The 14,645-nt window shown below is 45.9% G+C and overlaps 1 protein-coding gene across 3 annotated transcripts in view; it reads right to left on the bottom strand.

Moving 5' to 3' along the window:
- DOCK1 (dedicator of cytokinesis 1) overlaps positions 1 to 14,645 on the bottom strand; it is a 531,871-nt gene that overhangs the window by 193,162 nt on the left and 324,064 nt on the right. For 2 of the 3 annotated variants that reach the window (XM_047826036.1, XM_047826037.1), the window contains exon 28: positions 5,723 to 5,824. The exons of the other annotated variant lie outside the window; for it this stretch is intronic. In XM_047826036.1, coding sequence (XP_047681992.1) covers positions 5,723 to 5,824 — 102 coding nt within the window. The remainder of the gene's footprint in view (positions 1 to 5,722; positions 5,825 to 14,645) is intronic. 3 annotated transcript variants of the gene reach the window in all.

Raw genomic sequence — 14,645 nt, 5'->3', positions numbered from 1 at the left:
TTCAATGTTGGTACTTTGCTGATCAGACAAAACTCTGCGTATTGTGGAGGATGAGGTTCTGCAAAGGCGTCCTTGTCGGTCTGCATAATTTACTAGGCATGGCGATGGTCCCCACCATGGCCGATGAGGCTTAGCAGACTATTACGCTGGAAGCTCCGAGTCAACAAGGGGAGACAGAGGACTGATACAAGGTTTTTTGTGAAAATTTCAGCTCTCAGCACCAATTCCTTCCCGCGGCATTTTCCAGTTTGATTGTTATGGGGGTACCAGATGCCCCATACGATAAGTGGGCAGCTCTAACAAAAGGCACCAATGTGTAGGCGGAATCTTCTTGTCATAAATCCACCTGCTTCTATCTATCCCTACCCCCATCCACCTGAATAAACGGTCATCCTCTCTCACCTGGACTGCCAAGGAGAATCCTAGCCCGTCTACCTATGTCCCCTATTGTCCCTCTCGATCCCCACGCTTGACCCAGAATGGCCTTTTCAAGTTGTAAACCTGGTCAAGGCACCAACACTTCCCAACCTCCCATTCAGCCACATCCCCAGGGGGTTCCCAATGTTCTGAGATTAAAGCCAAAATGTTGTGACTCCCAGAAGTAAGAAATTCTGCTTTGCCAAAGAAATAACTGTTTCAGAGAAGGACCCTCAACAGATGCTAAACTCATCAGATGAGGAACTGTCAGGGGATTGGATATCTGCCGACATTTTGTGCGTGCCAAAGTATCACCCAAAGACTACGTGCTAATTGTAACGGGGTACATAGCTTCACAACGGGGAGATCAGGCTGTTACCGCTGTCAACCAAGCAATCAAACTTCTCGTCAGTAATGGTCAGCTTGGCAATCCCAGCCTCCCAGTGGGCACAACATCAAAGAGCACTTAACACCAGCTCTGAAGCACCCTTGCCAAAAGGATGAACTTGAATTTTAGGCCAACCGTCCAGTCTGCAGGACCTATGGAGGGATGGAGAAACACACTGAAAGGCATCCCAAAGCAGCACGGAGAAAGAAAAAAAAACCAAGGTGAGGCACTTGTTCTAGCAGAAAGAGAGACGAAGGAGGTACAACCACATGCAATGAGTGAATGTGGGCTGGATCCTGATTTGCGGAAGCCCCTAACGAAAGACAAGAAAGACTGGACAGAATTGAGAGAATGCGAATACCAATGGCATCAATGAGGGCATGGCTGCTATGTTCAGGAAAGGCAACGAGGCCACTGGAGAAGATCTTCATTCCCGGGAGAGGCCTGCTGAACCACCAGGGGAGACGCATGGTTCTCACACACTTACGGGATGTGGCTGCCCAGCTGGTGAAACAGAGAGACGCGGCAGAGGCAGACATGGTGTAGTGCTCACCACCGATGCCTTTGGGGGACAGGGGCAGTAGAGTTTTCGCTGTGCTGTTCTTTCAGCTTCTCCGTATGTTTGAAGCTTCTCACGATAAATAGGGGAAAGAGTACAAGCGAAACTGGGGGAAGACGCATGAGAGCCAAGGACCCCATCAACGCCGGCACTGGGTCTTGACTCCGCGCTGCAGTTCCGCAAGATGTTGCCCCCCGGGGAAAGCGGGCGCAGCGCCCACAGACCTCTCTCTTTACTGCCGCGGGTGACTTTACAATTACCCCAAAAAGTTTACTCAAAAATTAAAAAATTAGGGGCGCCTGGGTGGCGCAGTCGGTTAAGCGTCCGACGTCAGCCAGGTCACGATCTCGCGGTCCGGGAGTTCGAGCCCCGCGTCGGGCTCTGGGCTGATGGCTCGGAGCCTGGAGCCTGTTTCCGATTCTGTGTCTCCCTCTCTCTCTGCCCCTCCCCCGTTCATGCTCTGTCTCTCTCTGTCCCAAAAATAAATAAACGTTGAAAAAAAATTTTTTTTTAATTAAAAAATAAATAAGTAAATAAACAAGTGTCTGAAAAAATAATTTTAAAACAATTCAGGGGAAAATAGCAAACAAACGGTGTAGAAAGCCGACAACAAACAAGCAAAGAGCATAGAGTGTCTCTGCTTGGCCTGTGGGGTCCATGCGGTTCGACATCCCAGCCTCTGTCCAGGCTCATCTCATCCCTGGTACTGCTGCCCCCTCACCAACGGCCTCCCCCCCACCACAGGCTCCTGTACACCTGCCCCCCCCACCCCCCCACAAACTGCATGGCTCTCCCTTCTTCAATACTCCACAGTCCTCTCCTTTGTAAGGGAGGCTTCCTGACCACCCAACCCAGTCTAGTCAGGCTATTTTACAAGGACCATGCCCTTGCAGCATGGATAGTTGGGGTTGGTTGGAAGGACTCCCTGATGAGCTGCGATGTTCTCCACAAGAATGTAGGCCCAGGAGGACAGGAACTGTCTGCTTTGCCCACGACTTCCTCCACTGTGCTAACACAAAGTTGGTGTCCAATAAATAGCCACTGACTGGATTCATTCTGAAAGGGCTCTGCACCCCCCAGATTCACTGTCCGGGGAGGAGGACCTACACTACAGCTTCGTCTACAAGGAAATGGTCACAAGAAGCAGAGAAACGTGTTCGGCGCAAGACTCCTCCTCCCACTCAGGACGCCACCCACACAGGCTGCAGGTTACCCCGTGGTGGCTGCTTCACACGGCGCTCAAGGCTCACCCAACATCGGGATGTTTCCCGGGCATGGATAGTCACCTGCTCCCGTCCTTGCTTTCCCAACCCCCACAAGCATCCTCACTCACTGCTACCGGGCGTGAGACATCAGCACCACCTCGATACAGACTGATGGCCGAGTGGGACAGACAAGGAAAGGAGGAAGGAGCACAGGGCGTGCGTCCGCCTGGCGAGACCAGGGCAGGTGTCAGGTCAGGGTCCTCCGAAGGGGTGGGACTGAAGCTGCAGGAAGGGGGTAGGGCATTCCAGATAGAGGGCCCTGCTCACTCACAGGTCTGCCAGCTTGGCTTCTTTAGGTTAGAACCTAGAAGTGGAGGGCCACCTGGGCGGCTCAGTCGGTTAAGCGTCCGACTTCGACTCAGGTCATCATTTCACAGTTCAAGGGTTTGAGCCCCGCGTCGGGCTCTGAGCTGACAGCTCGGAGCCTGGAGCCTGCTTTGGATTCTGTGTCTCCCTCTCTCTCTGCCCCTCCCCCACTCTCTCTCTCTCTCTCAAAAATAAATGAACATTAAAAAAAAAAAAAAAAAAAAAAAAAGAACCCAGAAGTGGAGAGGCCATGGGGACAGGCTGGGCTGCTCGGGGACACACAGCTAGCCATGAGTCCAAGGTAGAGGCAAGAGGGCTACAGTACTCGGGTGCCACGTTCACTCGACATTTAACCAGGAAGCGTCACTTCTGCCCCTACTGTCCTTGGATATGGGACACTGCCCATTCGGTCACTCAACAGACGCTTCGTAAAGGCCATCTACTGGGAAATTTGGGATAAGCACCAAGACCGCTCTCTTCCCTGCAAGGTCCGGGGCACTGTGCATCACTTCTGATCTTACCGTGGACACTGCAAGTTCTCTCCTGGTGTTCCTGATTCTGACACTGGACACGGAACAGCCAGCAGCCCATTCTGCAGCCCGGCATCCCCACTGCGGTCCTGCGAGGCTCGCCATGCTACAGAGATCGCCGTGTCGCGAGAGAGTTTGGAACGGAACGTGTCGGTTCCTTTTCTTTTCTGGATCAGTCTATCTGCCTCACGCTGTGCTCCATTCTCTCACTGTCTTGGGGTCTAAGGGACCATTTGAGAGACTATAAAATTAACAGCTCTGAGGCACGTGACTTTAGTCTTGATAGGAACTGCGATTTCATATGGGAATCACTCATCCAACCAAAAGAGGGCTACACTTGAAAACCTGAAGCAGCACTTGTTACAAGGAAATAGTCTTGAGAAAATGGTCTAGACTATTTTCCTCCTGCAGCACTAACTAACTTTCAGTTATTTAACACAAAATGATCTCTTACTTTTGTGAGTGGTTGTCAGAGTAGAAAAACAGTCAAATACTTTCTAGGTATACTTAATGGACAGAAACACATTTTACAAAGGTTCCAACAGATTAACAACAATAAAATAGGTCTACGATCCTTGCAGTTTGAATTCCTGATATCCAAACCACAAATGCCATTTTATAACGGAAATCAAATCGTCTGCAAATAATTGATTTTCTGAACTGCTGTGTCTAAGGGGGGAAAAAAATAAATCCCTGGGGAAATCAGGACCACAACATGGAGTAAGTATCTGATCGTCTGCTCTGTGCAAGGAGAGAGGGCACACGCTCGGAATTCAGCAAATTATAGTCATTTCTAAAAACCATTTTGTAACATCACTTTTCACAATGCACTAAAGGTTCTCTACCAACAGCACCTCTTAATAGTTGAGATGAAATATGTTTAGCGATTTGCATGTGGGGATTTTGATCACGGGACTCTTCTGATAAAGGGCAAATTATTAATTAGATCCTAATTACTCAGGATGGGTGCACTTCTCACTCGAAAAACCGTATTCTTCAGTCTGGAAGGCTAGTTAGGAAAATGTGCACATAGTTTCACCTGCAACTATCCTTTCGGTGACCCAAACGGGGCCGAGGGATCCAGTGAAGATTCACCGGGGGCATGCAACATCACGTATATCCAATGTGAATTCACTGTGCCATAACTACTCAAGACTGGGAGGATATAAATGTAACACAGATCCTCCCATGAGCACACCCCTACTTTAAACCGCATGCCGATGATTTTGAAAAGAACTGAACATCCAGAGACACGTACATACACATACACACATACACTCTTGCTCCTTTGCTTTTTATTCAAGGAAATCCGCTATGATTTTAAGAAGCAGATTCATTGTTGTCTCCTTAGAAATTTAAATACACACACGCACACACACATACACAGAAGTGCATCCACGTGGACACACACACTCACAGTGGCAACAATTAATAAGAACATGTTCTTCTTAGAAATAATCCTTTGAAAAAAATCATTAAGTGCATTCTTCTGCCCTTCCCTCAGTAAGGGAGGTTTAACAGTGTGCAGCGTAAGCAACCTAGTCATGGAGACAGTCATAGCATCTGCCGTACCCTATAGGAATCCAGGGGTCTCAGAAATGAACTCCGCGTTACTAGATTCCAGAGCTGAGGTCAACAGCTAATCGAGAACTCCGCCAACAAGTGCGGCTGCAGCTTTGCGGAAGACATCTGCCATATGGCCGTGGGATCTCAGGCCATTAGGGAGGTGGTTCCTAAGTGGTAACTTCCCCTCTATTATGCTTCTCCTAATTGAGCTGTGTCATAGTTGTATTGAGGATGACTAGAGAATTATTAGGAGAAATGCTGATGAGCTCCCATGACTGGAGCTAATTAATACCAGAGTATAATTTAAAGCTGAAAAGACTTTCTGGCTTCTGCTACCGAGAAGCCAGTCAACAGGTGAACAGGCGTTACCGGCAGACTCTCCTTGGGACATCTCCACGTCTTTAGTGATCCCTGAACACGGGAGAGGGAACCCATCAGAGAAGAAAGCTCGTTCTGGGCTGAGATGACGAGTCCCTCCCCAGTTCTGCGTAAGAAACAAGCCTGCGGGTGGGGACCCTCATCTTCTTAGAGATGTGACTTCAGTAGGACCTCGCCAGGTGGCTTCTCAAGTCAACTGGCACCAAGTCCCCGTGCAAAATCACATTTAAAATGGAAATCTCCACACCAGTGTTTTGCCTAAAATGCTGCCCCCCCCACGTGGTTATATGAAAAGGGTCAAAGTAACACTCACAACAACATCAGTCCTCATTTTTCCAAAAGTCTTGATCAAATGGGCGTAATGATAATTTTCCATCTGTCGTAAAATAGCTGTCATACAAGCCACGAAGTTTCCCTGTAAAGGAGTCAAAGGGCACAATTAGAGAACAACATTCTCGAGAACAACGGGGAAAGTCGGTATCGACAAAGAGTCTGGGGGCAAAACCAGCAGAGAAGCAGCGGGGTGTGTGGGTGGGGGCCCCCGAGCTCTGGCCCCCCAGCACGTGAGGACCGGTCACTGCCAACCTCACCATCTTGGCTTTGCTCTATTTCCTTCTCTCTAGCTGCACTAAATGCTTCCTGACACACGGTTGTCGAGGCTGGAAAAACAAGCTTTAAACGTTTTTGCATTAAATATGCAAAAATGAAAGACGAGATTGGAACCACTGACACTTGTGTTCTGTGCTCCGTGGAAAGTTGCTGCTCTTATTACCGGGCGAAATGTGTGTGCAGCCCTTCCTCTTGGGCCGTGGCAAAGAGAGGCCTTTTATTTCTCAAAATCTGCCCGTGTCCCCCTTGGCCAATTTGGAGGCAATCACCACCGATTCCACGATGAGTTATGGTCCAATTCTCTTCCACAAGAAGAATGTGAAGAGGCATGCAAGCTCATCAGAATGTAAAGTGGCAGAGAGGACGGTTTCTCCTGGCAGACGGAGCCGGGAGAAAAGGAAGAGGAGGAGGGAAAACAGAAACCAACACACGGAATCAAGTCATGGAGGAAAGAACGGGGCAAAGCAGCTAAGGAAGAGGCAGCCAGTACGTGTGCGGCTGTGGGTGTGTGCGCTGAAGGGGGCTGGGCTTGGTGGGTGGGCAGAGGGTCAGGTGGTCCCGTTACCACGGGGTACGATGTATCCCTTCTGGGGGGTCATGGCTCAACATAAAAACATAAAAACCTTCCTTGCTTTTCTAGATTCCCCCCTAAACTAATGACATTTTAAGAAACAGAGGGAATACATTTTCGCCCATTCGACCAGTACGAGTCTGGTCCAATTACAGGATGAGACATTCTTTCAGACATACCCCAATGTTGCCCTCTTAAATGCGGTCCCGAACTGTGTTCTTTTACCCACCCCACCTCTCCAAGCACTCTACCGGAACACCTAAATGCGCTCTGTATTCATCTGGGCGCATACTCTACCGGGAAATGTTACCATCCAGTATTTTTCCCAATCCATTTTGTTCCTATAGTATACGTGTATGCTTCCAAACGAGTCCTCAAAGGATGCACTGCACAAACTGAACAAATACAAGAATGACAATATGCTATCTTCCACTTGCATAGAAACATAAATTCCTTGTGAATGATGATAATTGTTGAGATTTGATTCCACGTTGGGGTTCAGAGAAAGAGCTGAAGATTGCCTGTCTTCCACTGGAGGGATGATTTGGAAAATGGCAAAATGTCCATGAATATGAACTTGTGAAATATGTAAATATCTGGCATCCTCATGACTCCAGAGAAGCTGCCTCTGTATCTCCCTTACTCTTTAGGAGATGCCCTTTTGGGAAATGGTCCTTGTACCGTTGACCACCATGTGTCAAGGGCTGTGCTGAGGCCCAGTCCACCACGCCACAGATTCTCTTCCTGCCCCATTTTGCAGGCAGTGAGACAGGGGGCTGAGTGGTCCCCTCTAAATGAGTCAATGGCAAAACCGGGTGTAAAGCCAGGGTTTCCAGCTGCAAGGCGGGCACTTTGTAGCTGAACTCATCTCTTTCCTCTTGTCCAGATGTACATTTTAATTCTCTTTTGGAGAAACCTGAGGCCGCTGCTAATGGCCAACATGAGTTGGAGACTGACTTTCCTGTACTTCTACAGGCATCAGAGAAAGTTGCAGGAGGGTGGGGAAAGGCAGAGGCGGCCACACACGATGTCCCACTTTCCTCCTTGACGCAGCTCTCTGTGGCCGGCCTTTTCCTCGGGAGACGCCGGGCTTTTTTAGACCAAGTAGAGGCCTGTATTGGCCAAGATGCACCTGGCAGGGGCTCAAATTAATTTTCTGCAGGTCAAAACGATTAAACAATGGGAACCTACACATTAGAATCGTCGGAAATCACAAAGCCAGCTATGTATATAATTAGATCCAGTATACCCATGTACTTAACTTAAAATATCAAGCCAAAAATGGAAAGAAAACCCCAGAGCAGTCCTGAGAATGCCAACCGCCCAAGCACTGAGCAGCGTGGATGAGAAGAAACAGTGCGCACCCGGAGTCCGGCCAGACACTCAAACAGGTGATAACGGAGACACTCAACGTAGGCAGCAGACTGCCATGTAATGCTGAAAACTTCACGCAAGGCCAAGACTGGCGCAACTGACATGATGCAGGAATGAAGAAATGACGAGAAGGCAGCAATTTCCACAAAGCCAGTCCTGGGAATATGCAAATGGCCAGTCGGGCAGACTTTGCTTTGGATGAGAATGTCATGGAGGCAAGCCAATGGCCTCTTACTCTACGGCGACGAGGACCAATTGGGAATCCGCCCCGGGAAGGGGACAGAGGCAGGGTTCCACCATGAGTTAGAGGGCGAAAGGCCAGGGGGTGCAAATGTATTCTTTATTTCACCTACGGAACTGTTCCAGAGCAGTTGTCCTGTTCAGACTTTCTTAGAGGAAGCAAGTCTCACTATTTCAGCTCCCTTCTAAGCTGAAGCCTTGGACCCCAGCTGGAATGGGGTGATATGCCTGCTGAAATCCATAGAAATGTTCCCTATGGCCTTTGGAATGGAGTCCCATGCATGGGGTACCCGTATTTCCAAAGGGAAGCCATGCAGTCACCATTGCTCTACCGTTCTCGTGGACCCAGTGGAGCCCATGTGGTGGACCAGTGGGTTTCTGGGGAGGCATTCAGTGGGTCGTTATGGAAGCTGTATTTGAAACCAGCCAGAAACTAGAAGCAGAAATGGGGGAGAGCTATGAAAGGAAAACTCATTCTGCAGGCTTGAAAGAAAATTACTATTCTCTGCTTTTTAATTGATTTATTTGAAATGCACTGAGAAGTCATAGGAAGCTTTTACTTTTGAACAACTGATAGGCTGGGAGGTAGGCTGGTGGTGACTGTGCAGAACGCGTCCCGAAACCTGAGTGTGGGGACCAGGTTCCAGCCCCAGAGGCTGAGGAAAAATGAGTAAATAAATGAAAACAAGACATAATTCCTGAGACCTCAAAGCAATGCAAAATAGGGGCAGAGAAGTCAGGATACAGTTGCAGAAAACTTAAAAATCAGGACAGAGAATGCCCAAGAAACAAAAAATGTGAACTTCATTAGTAATCACAGATGAAAATGATATATCATTATTTGCCTGCCAAAACAGCAGAGAAGTATTTAAGGGATGATAATGTTAGCAAGGGTGCAGGGAATGAGCACTCTTCTGCACTGCTGGTGGGAGCATAAATTGCTATAACCTTTTTAAAAAGCGATTTGCCAATAGGTTTGAAAAGTCTTGGGGGGAAAAAAACCCACTCATCGCCCTGGTAATGATACTGCTAACAATCCACCAAAGGAAGTCATTCAAAACTATGGAAGTTTACGCCCAAAGATGTCTGCTGCATTGCTGAAAACATCTGCATGTTCAACAACCAGAAACTGTGTAAGTGATAGGATACGGTGTAGGTTTGCAAGATAAAATACAGGATGCCCAGTTTAATCTGAATCTCAGATACATAACAGGAAATAAGCATGTCGCAAATACCGCATTGAAAATATTGCATGGGACATCCATATGCTAACTCATCCGTTTACTGTTTATTCGGAGCTCAGGGTGAACCGGGTACCCTGTATCGATCGCTATTTGCCAAGTCAGGCAACCATACCATAGCGTGATCATGACACTAAGACACTAAGCGTTAACTATGCAAATAAGAACTATTTTAATTACATGAGAAAATGCTTGAGGAACAAACCTGGAGATGATTACATATACGTATTTCAGCAATGTAAAGAACACAGCACAAGAAAGAAAACATATCTAAGCAACTAACAAACAAACCAGGTAGCCCTTGGGGGTTGGAGAACAAAACCAGATTACCTTTATAAACTGAAATACATATTAATATTTTAGAAGACGGTCCTGAGAGAAGACAGGTCCTCCCTGTCCCTAAGTTCTGTGTTTCCTGCTCCCCGATCCTCAAAAATCTTATCCTCAGGCCGCCCTGTCCATGCAGACATGGTTACTGCTGTGCATTGTTCAAGTCCTGGACTAAACTTGCCCCTGACCTCCTAGAACTACCCTATTGCTCCAGTTAAATATGCTTGGGGTCCCAGTGCACCAGGCAGGTGGAGAGTAGGACAGGGAACAGGGAGAACAGAAGACAGGCAGAACGAAGCATTGGTGGTGGAGGAGGGGACGTTCTGTGGCAGGTAGGTGAATGTAAGATGTCACCGAGGGATACAGGGGCAAGGGATTTAAAAAAAAAAAAAAAAAAGGACAGATGTTGGAAAACGGGAATTGGGGATGAGACCTACCTTTGACACAGTATCTTTGCCAACCCTGCCTAGTTTAAGGTCTTAGGGTGAGTGTATCATTTAAAAGAACAATCTAAGGGTTTTAATGCCTGGCCCGGAGGAGTTGAGAGGGTGTGACTTCTCTATATAACAAAGACAGACTTAGACACATGACTTGAAGGTGAGGTATGAAGTTGCTCTTGGAGGTTCGTCAACAAGATAACAATGGTTCACATGATCCTGGAGCTCATGCTTTGCAGGCAGGCGCCTGTTCTCCCTGGGACACACGGCACAGGCAGAAATTTCAACTCTCTTCAAAGTGCTTTAAGTGCCAAGGGACTTGGGGACAGCCCCAAACCACAGGCGCTGTGAGAGCTGTGAAGAGTGACCCAGGAGCACCGAGTCCAGAGGGCAGGCTTCAGATCTGAGTAACCAGAGACTTCCACTTAAATCTGGGATCATACTCCACGACTGCCAGAGACGACTTTTGCTAAAACCTTTAAACATGTTTTCACCGAGGCAAGTCCTCTGAAGAGAAACTGTTATTGAGATGTTCAAGTATCAACTCTAGTAAAGAAAACAAACCTGCCTCCTAATTGTCATTAAAGATTAAAGAAAAAGGAACCCCTCAGCGACATTTAGGATCTACTGTTCAGTGACACTGGGCAAGAATCGTAGTAAAAGTGGGTGGACAAAGGACTTGGCGAATTCCTGACGACTTTCACTTTGGGGGACATTCGAGCCAAAGAACCGATACCATAAAGCAACACTATGAGCACCGGAAATATGGAGAAAAGGAAAGTAACAGAGCGAAGTCTTCCGTTTCAATGGGAGGTGAGGCGTGAATGGATGAGTTGTTGGTACAGTTAAGGGGAAAGCCCTAGCATGCACGAAGTCTTTCTGTTTTCAAAAGTGAAAGCCACGAGTGGAATGTGTAAGGCTTCTATTTGCCAGGAGGAAGTTTTATAAAGAAAAACAAGGAGTCCAAAAAGCTAACACAAGGAGCACCTCAAAGCGCCACTCACTGGCCCAAAGATTCCTCCAAAGTCTCTGCAGAGATGAGGTTTGTGAAAATATACCTAGGGGCTTCTGCATGATAAATTAAAAGTAATCTAACACATGCATTCACCCCTGTTTCCTCACATTAAACTGATAACAAAGAACACCTTTTAATTCACAAACCCATAAGAAGAAAGAGAGAAGAGACACAAGTAAAGACAAGAGAATTCTGGAAGCAGACAAGGGAAGCAGGAGTGGTTACTGAGTGCCCCAGACGCAGGAAGGGGGTGATCATCTAAGGGAACCTGCTGATTCCTGGCACAGAACCCTAGGAAGACTCAGAAGGCAAGACTACATACGAGGTGGAAATCAAGAGCACTGATGTCTTCAACATGTGGCCTGTCGACTCCGGCAAGTCCACCGAGGGACACGCCCACTCACTCCTAGGCAGGGGACCACGTGTTTATTCTCTGCAAGGCACTGGGGGACGGGGTGGGGTTGCGGAAGGGGGGTGCCTGACAAAGCAGAAGAGACGGGGGCAGGAGCCACCTGGCTGAGAATATCTAGTGATGAGCAATCGGCTCTCTGCTCTGCCCAGCTCCCAACACACCAGCAAGTGGGGGTTAAACCAACTTCCTCTACCAGTCTTAGCCCCATGTCAAAATAGAACGGGAGACCAGAAAAATCCTCTTTAGAGAAACCGAACAGCCCAAGACAGCATATCCACTGTCTGCCCATAGAGGTTCAGCCCACGCAGCTTTGTTGTACCTCCAAACTCTGTGCACACATGAGAAACAGTCTGATCAAGACTGTACAGTCTCATGAGGAAAGTCATTAGTAAGAGAAACCAAAGCAAACAGAAACAAAGCCAGGGCGGGGGTGGGAAAATGGGGCTATGTAAGAAAATTCCAAGACCTATAATATTTACCTTCACACAGGAGATTATATCCATAAAACGAGAACATAATGTTATGAAAAGGAACAAAGACCAAGGAAGGATTCTGGAATATTCAAATTATGTTTGCAGAAGTAACTATTTTCACAGAAATATGGGGAGGTAAAGCTAACAAAATCCTCCAGAAAATGGAACAAAAAAGACACAAAGACACACACACACACACACACACACACACACACACACACACACAGAATAAGAACACCAGAGAATCCATTCAAGAGATTCAATATCTGAGAAACAGGGATTCCAGAAAGAACACAGAAGATGGAGAGAAAAAAGCTATTTGTTTTACAAAATGATAGAACATCCATATAAAAACTATTAGAATGAGTTCAGCTGATTGCAGGATACAGGGCCAAAATACAAAACTCAATTGTTTTTCTATATACTAGCAGTGAACAACCCAAAAATCAAATTCAGAAAATAACTCTATTTACAAAAGCACCAAACCCAGCACAATACTTGATGGAAATATACTCCATGTTCATGGATTGGAAGACCTAATAATGCTATGATATTAACAGCAATTAATGGGCAGCACCCCCCAAATAATCTACAGATTCCATGCAATCCCTATCAAAATCCCAGCCTGCTGTTTTGTAGAACCTCACAAGCCAATCACAGATAACCCCATACATACTGTGTGATTCCATTGTTAGCAAATGTCCAGAACAGGCAAATGCAGAAAGGCAGGGAGTAGATCAGTCAGTGACGGGCAAGAGCTGGAAGTCTGGGGGTTAAGCGGGGAGCGAGTCCTCATGGGTACAGGTTTCTTTTGGGGATGATGACAATATGCTAAAACTGCTTACGGTAGTAGTTCAACAACTCTGTGATTATACGAAACACTTAAATTGTTCACTTTAAATAGATGAATTTTTTTGATATATGAATTACATCTCAATAAAGCTGTCAAAAATGTTTAGGGGTCCCTGGGTGGCTCAGTCGGTGAAGCGTCCGACTTCAGCTCAGGTCATGATCTCGCAGTTTGTGGGTTCGAGCCCCACGCTGGACTCTGTGCTGACAGCCTGGAGCCTCCTTCAGATTCTGTGTCTCTCTCTCTGTATCCCGACCCTGCTTGCACAATGTCTGTCTGTCTCTCTCGCTCTAAAATAAATAAACATAACTTTTTTTGAAGCTTTTAAAAATAGATATTAACTAAATGATATAATTTATCTCAAATGGCACGCATCGATTGTCGAGCATGACTAAGACTTATCATCATGAGATTTCACAGTACTAAGGATAAAACAATGATTCTAAAACATTAAAGAGAAAAGGAAAGCAAAGAGTCGCAGAGTGCATTGGGATTGCTTCTGGAGAGGATGCGGCAGGGGACAGCTCATTCTCAGGACAAGTAAACTATTCGCCCTTAGCAACAAAATAATGTACTACTCGGATTTAAAATCAAAATAACACACTCAGAAAAACACTTCCAAATTCTATGATCCTTTTGAAGCTGTTCTTTCTCCTTAGATTTTTTTGAAATAGACGTACGACTGTTCTTTCCTTTGTTTTGATCTACTCACTTGTGTTTCCACATCATATGAAATGTCTTCACCCCTCTAGGTTTGGAGGGGAACTATAAAGAAACAATCACTGAAAATGCAGACGGGACAACGTTGCAAAATGAAGAAAGGAAAAGTGTGCCATGCAAAGTACATCAGAAGGCACAAGTTGTTGCTGTACCTTGGAAAGGTATTTCACGTGTTGTTAATTAAATATTTGACGAAGCACAAGATATAATTGAAAGCCTGAATCAGAGAGTTCAGTTAAAACTCAGGTTCTTGGGAAAACGACTATTCACTCCCATCATTTAAACTTGGTGCCCGTTCCCGGAAATACAATCTACGGTAAACTTGAGGACTGTGTTGTGTCCCTTTTCTCGCTTCAAGACAAATTCAGCCCCCACGCAGCCTTTATCCAATGTATGCATTGCTTTATTCATTTAGTTTCCCAAATATTGAAATTCTTGATTTTATAAAGGACCATAAAGTGAAAAATGTTTGTAAAAAGAAACTACACAAAATTAAGAATAGTATGGTTGAGAAACTACGCTAATGTCATCTATTAGCTTTTTCAACTCTTAGCAACAAAATTAAACCTGTATCTTAAATTTAAATGGAGTGTCTGGTTGAGTTCAGAGAATACTAGTATTTCATATTATTGCAGACACCATAAGGAAAGAAATCTAATTTTCAAAACAAAATCAATTTCAATTTTACAGTGGCAGTAATTGTGGGAAGACATTTATAGGCCAAATACACCAAAAGGGAATATCTTAGATCTTAAGCTCCCCATAACAATTATCTGCTACTTATTCAATGCACTAAATTAAACACATACTCACATTTGTTACATAGGATAAAAATAAATTACGGTAAAATTTTACATATACAATTATACTTTATGGTATAATGAGGAATATATACTTGTATATAACTTCTCAATATAATTCATTTGTTGCTAACACAAATCAGAGAGTAGAGGAGAAAATTTTA

Source organism: Prionailurus viverrinus, chromosome D2 (assembly GCF_022837055.1).
Source record: "Prionailurus viverrinus isolate Anna chromosome D2, UM_Priviv_1.0, whole genome shotgun sequence".
Classification (NCBI taxonomy): domain Eukaryota; kingdom Metazoa; phylum Chordata; class Mammalia; order Carnivora; family Felidae; genus Prionailurus; species Prionailurus viverrinus.
This window is presented reverse-complemented; position numbering and strand designations above follow the sequence as displayed.